At 42.4% G+C, this 11,276-nt stretch overlaps 2 protein-coding genes across 4 annotated transcripts in view; one reads left to right on the top strand and one right to left on the bottom strand.

The window, feature by feature from the left end:
• The window catches only part of H257_13960 (hypothetical protein), a gene marked incomplete at both ends in the record, with an annotated part of 1,270 nt that extends 700 nt beyond the window's left edge, over positions 1-570 (bottom strand). Inside the window, one exon of the mRNA XM_009841668.1 lies at positions 11-570. Within this exon, the coding sequence (XP_009839970.1) occupies positions 11-570 (560 nt within the window). The remainder of the gene's footprint in view (positions 1-10) is intronic.
• Positions 571-1,924: 1,354 nt separating this feature from the next.
• Positions 1,925-11,276, top strand: part of H257_13959 (hypothetical protein) — an 11,118-nt gene continuing 1,766 nt past the window's right edge. For 2 of the 3 annotated variants that reach the window (XM_009841666.1, XM_009841665.1), the window contains exons 1-9: positions 1,925-2,462; positions 2,512-3,320; positions 3,798-3,977; positions 4,379-4,582; positions 6,175-6,394; positions 7,280-7,672; positions 8,238-8,304; positions 8,736-9,270; positions 10,036-10,374. In XM_009841666.1, the coding sequence (XP_009839968.1) occupies positions 1,988-2,462; positions 2,512-3,320; positions 3,798-3,977; positions 4,379-4,582; positions 6,175-6,394; positions 7,280-7,672; positions 8,238-8,304; positions 8,736-9,270; positions 10,036-10,374 (3,222 nt within the window). In that variant the 5' untranslated portion in view covers positions 1,925-1,987. Of the gene's footprint in view, positions 2,463-2,511; positions 3,321-3,797; positions 3,978-4,378; positions 4,583-6,174; positions 6,395-7,279; positions 7,673-8,237; positions 8,305-8,735; positions 9,271-10,035; positions 10,375-11,112; positions 11,223-11,276 lie in introns of all 3 variants that reach the window. The other variant, XM_009841667.1, reaches the window with a different exon arrangement.

Below are 11,276 nucleotides of genomic sequence, written 5' to 3'. Positions count from 1 at the left end.
CCGAATCAACGCCGTAGCGCTCGCTTTCTTCTCCTTGCCAGCTGCCTCGGCCACATGCTGCTCTTCCTTGACAGCCTTGTTGTCGTCCATCAGCGCGAGCAATTCGTCCAGCAGGACTGTCTTCTCCGTTTCCTTTTGGGTCCCCCCAGACATGAACTTGGACTTCGCTTGAAACTGACGATGATTCTCGAGGAGCAATTGGAACCGTTGCGAGGCCTTCTTCCCATTTAGCGACTTGCGGCCAAACCCATCGATGCGCATGCAGCCGGCTGCGGTGTCGTTCCACGCCATCATCTTGTTCTTTAACGCTAAGAACGGACGTTCAATGTTTGTCTGAATTAGAAGGAGGAGGTCATCGTCTTCAGACCACCACGTCTTTGCGTTTGCAGTAGGTGGGCTGCGCATTGTGCGTTCTTCGGGAGAGAGGTCAGCAAGGACTACGTCGTTGCTGCCTGGCTCGTCTTCGTGCGCCTGGTCTGTAGCACGGCGTGCAGTTGATTTCACACGCTTACTGGATTGCGGGCGCATGTTTCGCGTGTTGGCGCGTGTCGTTGAAGCATCGTCGCTCATAATGGCGACTGTTCACGGAGAAGTCGTTGAATCCTCAAACTTGGGTGGTTTTGAGGAATCCTTTACTAGTTTCCGGAGGTTTCCCCAACTTTATTCATCTCAGCAGGTTTTTTTGAGGATAAGGATAAATATTTCGCCCCGAAATCTCGCTAATACGTCGAATTTCTACTGTTTTCTGACAGAATGAAGTTTCAACTGCAACTGTTCAATTTTTACCTACATGTTATTCCAGCAATAGTTCCCATTCAGGGTTCCCATCAAGATATTTTACTATTGTCGATTTGATACAAATTTGGGGAGGGGGTGCAATCGAATCGCTGACCAAACCGATCCGCAATCGATCTGATTGGTTGAATTTCATTGAGAAGGTTTTGATTGGATAATAATTTTGAGGTCTTCTGAAGTAGCCAATCAAATCGATTTAAATTCCAACGAGAAACCACAACACGAAATTTCACTCGAAAGCACAATACTGATATTATTTATTCCTCCTCCCATTTTGAAAAGGAAAAGGGATTTCTCTGACATATAATTTCTTTCGATGGGTATCATCCAGACTCGGCCTTACGTTATATTACGTTATAACGTCAAGTTTTGAACAATAGATTTGTCAAATTACAGTAGCATCACGTTACGAACAATGCGTTAAACATCAGGAATTTAATATACGTGCATCTTGGTAGATTTCGGCAAAATCCTCTTGACATTTGAAGGATTTTGAAACGCACATATTCAGGTTCTTTGGGCGTCACAAATGCATGGCGAAAATGGCGATATCGTCTCAAGTTGGAGGTGTGCGTCATTCGTAGTGTCCAAGGACTGGCTAACGTCAAGCGTACGAATACAACATTGCCTGAACTACTGTACTGGTTGGTGGCTTATGTATGGGAAAGGTGTACACATGTACGACTAACGTTAAGTCAAAACTGGTTGGCGTTAACGTTAGTAGGACCAGGAGCCACGACGGTGTTAGCTTGGGGGTGTTGTGGAAGGCTGCCTCTCCTCCATCTCTTCACGATAAGCTTAGTGCAACTCGCATTCCTCTCACCTCCATTCGCCATACCATACTCGTCCATCTCGCCGTGCCTCACTCGTGAGATAGGACATACAGATTTGCATACGGTTTATTTTAATAAACCGTATGCAAATCTGTATGTCATTATATGTTCTTTTAAAAAAGAACATATAATGTTATTTAGTTAAACCGAGATTTCGAGTCAAAAAGTCGAATTTTAATCCAAAATAGGTGTATTAATAGTACTCCGGAGTAAGTACTTCCCATAAGTTCATCAATACTAAACAGTAAAAAAACTCCATAAAACGTGCTTAAACGTAATCGACTTTCACGTTTAAACTGGACGGTTCGTTTGAACGGCATTGCCCTGCGACCCGACGACTCCACGGCGGCGGCAGCATCATGGAAGGAAGCCAGGTATACATCCCCGATGAGAAGCTTGCATGGGTGCCTGGGACTGTCCTGCGCACGGAAGATGGCGGGAAACGCGTGCTGGTGCGCCTCGTCCACGCCAACGCCACGACAATCGACGATCGATGGGTCGACCTCCGCGACGAGAGCATGCCGTCCGAGCTTCCGCTGCAGAACGACGACCCCCTCGTGCATGGATCGGTCAACGACATGTGCACCCTCAACCATCTGCATGAACCTGCGATCGTGTACAACCTCCGCGCGCGCTTCCTGCAGCAGCGTCCGTACACGTATACAGGCGACATCGTCGTAGCGGTCAACCCGTATGCGTGGTTGGACGGGTTGTATTCCAAGGCAACGCAGGCTCTGTATATGGGAAAGGACCGCCGATCGAGTCTCCCTCCGCACGTGTATGCCACCAGTGCGTCCGCGTTCACGTCCATGATCCAATACGACCGCCACCAGAGTACGTGTCCATCCATACATACACGCATATCGTTCCTCATCCACGATAGGCATCCTCGTGAGCGGCGAGTCTGGCGCGGGCAAGACGGAGACGGTCAAGATCCTCATGGAACACCTTGCGACCATGAGCACGACCACGCAAGGCCAGTCCTCCAACTTGGCGGTCGTCGCCAAGGTGTTAAAGAGTAACCCCCTCTTGGAAGCGTTTGGGAATGCGAAAACCATCCGCAATGACAACTCGAGCCGGTTCGGCAAGTTTACGCAGCTCCAGTTTGATCACGAACATCAGCTTGTGGGCGCGAAATGTCGGCACTACTTGCTTGAGAAGAGCAGAGTGGTGACTCAATCCGATCCCCACGAGCGCAACTACCACATCTTTTACCAGCTCGTGGCATCTAACGACCCAAGGTGGAACCTCCTACAAAATCAACCAAATCAGAATCAACATGCGACATCGTTTGCCTACTTGCAAGGCGACCGGTCCCTATCGTCGTCGTCGTTCTCACTCGATGCGACACGGTACACTGCGACAAGGGAAGCCTTGACCACGATTGGCATGCCCCAACTAGACCAGTTGGCGCTGCTGGACGCACTCGCGGGCATTTTGCATGTTGGCCAGGTCTCGTTTACGCCGAGAAACTCCGACGATGGCAGCAGCAATGCTGACATGACATCCGATGCATGGACGATGACGTACACGTTGCTCGGATTAGACCCACGCTCGTTAGCAACGAGTCTGTGTAACCGGACGGTGAAAGCACGCTTGGAAGTGTATGTTGTGCCGCTAAGCATCGATCAAGCGCAGATGAATCGAGATGCCATGGCCAAAGAAATATACGCCAGATTGTTTGGGTACTTGGTACGGCATATATCGATGGATGGATGGTTGGTTGACATTTGTGAAATATAATTACTTTGGATGTTTGATGTTGTATGTATTTACAAAAAAATATGATCGAGAAATTGATTGAGGACGAGTATATGGGGTCGATCAAAGAAACGTGTATATAGTGTGAAGAATAATATCATTTGATAACATGCATATTGTGTGTTTTTGTTCTCCAAATTTCCTCTGGCGGGTGGTAACCACCACCCTTCATCAGCCAATCATAATGCAACCTTTTATTTTTAGCCAATCACACTATTTTCTCTCGATGTGTTGGTGATTGCAACAATCCCCTAAACAATTTTTTGTTTTGGCACATTTGGGTGAAAACACAATATATATATATATATGTTGTGTGAATGATCGTGTAATTTATATTCTTCTTTGTAAGCTGTATATAAATATATATAAACATACTATGCCTAAGCTTGGAACTGTGCTTAACCGTAGGTGCAATGTGTAAACGAATCGATTTCCAACGACAACGCGATGGTCACACACATCGATTTGCTCGACATTTTCGGGTTTGAAGCGTTCGCGACGAACCGATTTGAGCAATTTTGCATCAATTTTGCGAACGAGAAATTGCAGCAGAAATTCACCCACGACGTGTTCAAGACCGTGCAAGAGGTACCTTAGTTCTTGTCCATTGAGCCAAAATGTGGCCGTTTGTGCTGTTACAGTAATCCCGTAGAGTTTTTGGACTGATATTTGTATGCCATGAAGTTTCCAGATACTGATTGATATCACACATTTATTCGATAGAGAATGAAAAAATATCAAATTGTTTTTTATTGGTCACATTTACTTTCTTGTTGTGGGTTTTGATTGGTCGATGGATTATCTGTGGATTTAAGGTTTCTGCTCAGTGACCAAGCACCCCACCTGAATCGAATGGACAATACATACGATCGATTGAAACAATCAAATCAACTTTCTAAAAAAAGAAGAAAAAAAGAGAAAATATATAGAAACAACTATAGAATCCAACACGAATACGCTATTAACGAAACGACTCCATGGACATATAGGAATACGAGCAAGAAGGGCTTGGATGGACTTATGTCCAATTTAAAGATAACCAGGACCTATTAGACCTCCTAGAAGCCCCCCTAGGAGTGATCTCGCTCCTCAACGAAGAATGCATCCGACCCATGGGCAACGACCTCACGTTCTGCTCCAAGCTTACGTCCACACACGACGTTCACCCACGCCTGGACAAGCAAAAAGCACGGGTACAAATCACCACCATACTATATTGCCCATTCAGCCAAAAATTTAGACTTTTGTGTTGATTTGCCAAATCTATGAATCGATGTTTTGTGTTGAATTTTGGTAGGTAATAACGTATCTACGGTACCCATCACACTAATTCAAGTCACTCACGAATCAATTGTTTATTGGTCAGGCCGATATTTTTTCCTGCAATCTGATGAGCTAAATTGTACTGCTGATTCTTCTGCACAAATCGCTCCAGTTTGGAATAAAGACGATGTTTTAAATACGACAATATAAACATTATGATTCGTCTGACAGATTGGTTGTCTTGTGCGATTAAATTGGACAACTCTATCCATGTTTGTTTCGTCCTGAATTTTTACGACTATTCGACTTCGTTCTTGTGGTTCCCTATCAAATATCGATTATGTTTTGTACATGCAAAACATGATCAATCGTTGTAATCGTTGTCACTATTTTTTAAAATACACACGGTGTAGGACGTATGATGTCTATCACACTAATTCGGTTGTTATTCTACACCAGTGAATATACATGTGCGTGATATATTTCTACCACCGGAATATGGCTAAATCCTAGTGGCCAGTTGGGTGTGACGAGATCCAAGAAACTCGACATATTCAATATATATATGGTTCCATAAGGTCGCCATTATCCTTGCTTTATCTCCATGAGTTTGTTGGAGATATGCTTTATCGACCCAACTTTCGCGTTGGACGGCTGATGTTCTGTGTGATATATATGTGTGTCCTATCGTTTCACCATTGAAACCATGCCAAGTCTCAAGTAAATCCTCCTTCCCAACAGAGGGAACCAACCTTTATATATTGTTAAATGTGATTTGTTATTGTATTCACTTGTACTTCCATTCCTTTGAAGATTCGACAATACGATCCTTCGCAAGAGTAGAAGTATCTTTGCCTTAATTTATTAAAAAAATATATTATTTTTTTTCAAAAATAGATATTACAATTCGTGATTTTATAATTCGAATGTTGTTTTGTTTAAGAAAACTTATGCAATAGAAAATAATTTTGATTCTTAGGGGTTTATATTATGGTCCATATAGACAACCAAAAAAAAATATTTCACCAAGTAGGCTTTTTTATATAAGTTATTTAAAATTAAACGTATTATTAGTTAAATCACCTATTAAGATACTACCTAAAGCTAATAAAGCTAAAATGAATAGCCATTCTAAAAGGAGCATCTATTACACCTTGAATTTCATTAGCATCTATCTCTTTTAAATATTTATTTATTATTTTTTTCAAAACCATCATCTTTCCAAGAACTTTCTACAAAGGTATGATTGTTCTAAAAATATAGGTAAATGAAAACAATAGAGCAACAATGGTAGTTTCTGCTTGAACTAGAATACAGAATATCATGCCCTGTGGTATATGCCAACTTTTCCAGTTATTATGTACACGCTGCTGTTGTGGTATATGTATGTATGTGCATTCGAATGTTCTCATTTGGCTTTTTATAATAACGTATTCAATAATATTCTAAATGCCCACCTGCTCTAGTCATGCTTGTAGGGTGTATATTATTTCACTAATTTTTTGTATACTTAATACCGTAGCTAAGCGCTTCGCATTTCGCCCTCAAACATTACGCGGGCACAGTCATGTACTGTGTGGATGGGTTCGTGGAAACCAATAAAGACGCGCTGTCCACTGAAGTCGTGTCGCTGCTGGCCACGAGTTCCAACCACCTCGTGAGCCACGTGTTCCAAGACGTCACCACGTCATCATCCGCCCACCGCAGCAGCCGGCGCGGGTCCATCTCGTCTGGTTTCATGGGTATCTTATATATACTGTATATATATATCCATGTTGGGGTGCATAAATGCAGGTAACGAAATGGTGTCATGGGTGTTATATATATATATTTCTACATATACGTTGGGTACATACATACATATATGTATGTATGTATATACAGGGAACGACATGGTAGTTGGCCAAAGTCATGCTGTTTCGAATTTGAGACAAGATGAACGGATATGATTGGCTTGCTGTTACGGATCATACATTTGCCCCAAACTTCTCGGTTATGATTGGACAGGCTTTCCGAAACTTCGGTAGTGGCCAACTAGCATGTCATTCCCTGTATATAAATAGTCGCGAATATCCAAATTTTAGCTGAAAGCACAATACATATATATATATGTATTGTATATATATATATATATAGTATATATATGTGTTGTATATATGTATTGTATATATATATGTATTATATATATGTATTGTATATATTTATATATATGAATTGTATATATATATGTAAAATTGTATTGTATATATGTATGTATTGTATATATATATATATTGTTTACTAAAAATTGGATATTCGCGACTATATACATACAGGGAATGACATGCTAGTATATATATATACCCAACGAGGATATATTTGTATCGTGCTTTCAGCTAAAATTTGAATATTCGCGCGGATGAATCCATCGGTCAATAATGACTTTTGTATATGTCAACTTACTCTGTGACATCGCCATCCATGCACACGATTTCAAGTCCCCCATGAATCATTCGATGTTTGAAGAGTGGATAATTTGATTGGCCACTGGATTCGTATTCTGGGTTTTGATTGGTCGTATATCGATTTTTCATTTTGTCCTCACACTCCAAACCATATCGACAATATATATATATATATATATCTAGGGGAGACGGTCGTGTCCAAGTTCAAGACGCAGTTGGCCGGCCTTATGGCAGATATTGCTGCCACACAGGTGCACTACGTCCGATGTATCAAGCCAAACGCTGTCAAGTCGAGCTCGGCATTTGATTTTCGGGACGTGGCTGACCAACTCCGCTGCGCCGGCGTCGTCGAAGCGATCCGCATCTCCCGCGCCGCGTTTCCCAACAAGCTGTCCCATGAGCGCTTCCTCCACCGCTTCGAGTTGCTCCAGAACGCCAAAATCAAAGCAGCCAATGTCGTTACTGTGGGCGCGGCCTGCGCCCAACTGGCGACGGCGTTGATCGGGCAGCCAGAGTCCCCCACGTCGTTTGTGCTCGGGTCGCTGCACATTTTCTTTGCCGCGGGCGTGTTGGAAGGTAATGAAAGAAGATATATATTGTGTGCATTTCACCCAAATTTGAGTCAATTCGCGACTCCATTTGATCCAATTTAAGCATGTACAAACTTTACAAAGATCAGTCTATATATATATATATGGTTTTGCCCAAAAATGCTGGAGGGGCCAAACGTTTGGATTGGCAGGATATATTCGACTTGGCGTGATTTGATTATTGGTTTAGGCGATTATTTAATCGATTCTCCTAAGACATTCAATTCTGCTGAGGGCTCCAGTTTCGAATCGATTTGACAATATGGCTTCGTAGTTTTTGTATGGTTGTTGTGATGTCTATGTTTGATGTGTGTTGAAATACCATCCATTTATAACAATGGAATGCGATATATTGGGCATATCCCCCCCAAACTTGGACTTGTGAGTGATTTCTTTTCGCCAAGTAGCATATCGAATCCATGGTCTTCCTATAGCTGGTATTTTAGAAATAGAAAACTCCCTTGGTTCGTGTGACGGTCATATTATTATACATATGGCTGATTTATGAATGCACTAAAATAGAGATATTATAATGGTGATTTCCTTTATAGAGCTGGAAACCCAACGAATGGACCGGATGCATTCACGAGCGACGCTGTTACAACGCATGGTGCGAGGGTACGCCCAATATATATATATATATACACATAGAACCATATATATATTTAATACGTACATATATATAATCCATATACAAGAAAAAGCGATTCGTTGTCCATATATATATATATACTGTATACCTCATTCACGTTTCCATATGCAACAAATCGATCCTTTTTCATCAGTACTATATATATAGATAATACTAGTATTCTTCAACCATCTCCTGAACCGATCTATTAATCTTGATATCGTTCGTGCTCACGTCTGGTGACATATGTATATATTTATATATAATTATCCTCATTTCCCTTTTCATATGCCAAATAATACCTCTTCCTTTGTCCATATATCTAAATATATATCTATATCTAAATATCAACTACCTCTCATCCACCCATGGCAAGCAAACGCGCACAACTCGAGTCACATCGATCCTGACGACGTAGGTTGTTGTGCCGCCGGTGGTTTCTGCGACAGCGTACCGCGGCCGTGCTCATTCAGGCCCGATTCCGCCAGTACACGACCACGACGAAGTTCCAGCAGACTCGGCGTCGGGTGACGCGGCTGCAGGCGCTGTGGCGGGGCCGCGCGAGTCGTCGATCTCTGGCTACGCGCCAGTTTACATTGAGCGTCGTGCTGGTTCAGCGAAATTATCGCAAGTACATTGCCAAAAAAGAGTACATCAAGTTCCGCCAAGCTGTGATTTTGCTGCAAGCACAAGCCAAGCAGCGCACTCAACAGGCGAAATTCCATGCCCACAAGCGAGAACTCCGCGCCCAGCAGACCATGGAAATGGATATTGTGGCCCTGAAAACCCGCCTAGACGAAGAGAAGCGACGAGCGCTGGATGAACACAAGCAGCAAGGGGCGATGGGAATATCCCTCCTACCAACGACAAAGCAGATCTTGCCGCCGCCGCCGCCGCCGCCATCGGCGGGCATGTTCGCAGCGGGGTTGTCTGTGGATGACGTGTCCTTGTTGGTGTGTATCTATCATCTATCTATATATATATATATTGTCCTTGAAGTCCAACTGTGGGTATATATATATATATATATATATATATTGTCCTTGTAGCCAAACTGTGGATTTGTATATATATATTGTCCTATCAAAGTTTGATGTATGGGTGTATGTGGCGCTGATTCTGATTCTCACCGCATCCCGATTAACCGAGTCTTTTTGTAAATGGATGGAAATGTGGTTGGAATGTACGCACACATGAAATCAACGCATATTGTCGATTTGATATACAAATTTGGGGTGCAATCGAATCGCGCCGACCAAACCGATCCACAATCGATCTGATTGGTTGAATTTCATTGCGAAGGTTTTGATTGGCTAATAATTTTGAGCTTATCTGAGGTAGCCAATCAAATCGATTTAAATTCCAACGAGAAACCACAACACAATGAAATTTCACTCGAAATCAACGCATATACGAATTTGATGTGGAATGGTTGAGAATTATTAGCGTTTTGGTCACTTAATTTCATAAAATTGGTCGATCGATGGTGGCTCTGGTGCTGCTCCTTCGATTGAACACGAGCCCCCCTCCAAATTCGAATCGAATTCACAATATATATTGCATCCCAGGATGTCATGTCGAGTGGTATTGTGTGACAGAGAGTACCAGTGTATGTGACAGGGTTGAAGTATCAGCGTTTTTTCATCCCGATTGAATCAAAATCATATATATATATATGTATGTTTGCACTGAGACTATATGTGGTCGAATAATACTAGGACGAATCTGGTCGCATGTTGGAAACCCTCCAGCGCGAAGTGCAAAAGTGGCGCGACGTCCACGACCGAGATATCTCTGAAATGGACCAGCTCAAGAACGAAAACAAACGAATTAAAGACGCGTACACGGCGGCGGGCGCGTCGTTCGCGGCGCTCAACCAGCACAACAAGCAGCAGTCGAAAGCCAACCTCCGCCTCATGTCGACCCATGCAGCGCTTATCAAGTCTCAGGAGGAAAAGATGAAAAAGTATCAGAGGCAAGTCGCCGACTTGAAGGACGAGCTCAAACTTGTCAAGGGAAGCAATGGGTTTGCTGTAGGAGCAGCATCTGTTCAAGAGGTACGATGGATATAGATTGATAGATTGATAGAATGATAGATTGATTTTGATTGATTGATAGATAGTTCAAATGTATTGTCCTTGGACGACCCAAAAAACGCACTGGACTTTTGTCCACACCTATTGTTTGTATTATGTGTTTTTCTATACTGTGATGTGTTAAACTATAAAAAAAGAGGATTTTATTATTTATCCATTACGGACTTTTGTAAAAATATTGTCCTGCCCACGATTCACACAGTGTAGATGTGGATAAGTTGTTGTTTGAGCTGATTGTATGATGAAGATTGGTTTGTACTGTAATGTGATTGGCCAAATGTATTTATATGTAGCCAATCACAGTATTGCAGAAAATCATCCTGCTGATTGTATGATGAAGATTGGTTTGTACTGTAATGTGATTGGCCAAATGTATTTATATGTAGCCAATCACAGTATTGCAGAAAATCATCCTGCTGATTGTATGTTGAAGATTGGTTTGTACTGTAATGTGATTGGCCAAATGTATTTATGTGTAGCCAATCACAGTATTGCAGAAAATCATCCTGCTGATTCTAAAGTACTTTTTGGTTGTTGTGACGATTTAGTCTCCTTGTCGCGTGGGTTTAGAATACACACCATGGCGTATGCGATGCTATGAGAGATATAATCCTTAAATATTCCATGGAGATATATATTTTACTCCCTGGACATATATATATATATATATGCGATGGTATGACTTTATATGTCCGGTAGAATGTGCTGCAAGTACTGACCGACCATCACGTCCATCACGACGTGCAAGCTAAAGTACGCCAAGTGTTTGAAGGGTCATCGAGTGTGCACCATGCACCCCAGCGCCGCACGTAAGTTCATCATTCCATTGCATTCACTTATATAAATATATACATTATCGCGTC

This window comes from Aphanomyces astaci (assembly GCF_000520075.1).
Source record: "Aphanomyces astaci strain APO3 unplaced genomic scaffold supercont1.52, whole genome shotgun sequence".
In the NCBI taxonomy this organism is placed as follows: Eukaryota; Oomycota; class Saprolegniomycetes; order Saprolegniales; family Verrucalvaceae; genus Aphanomyces; species Aphanomyces astaci.
This window is presented reverse-complemented; position numbering and strand designations above follow the sequence as displayed.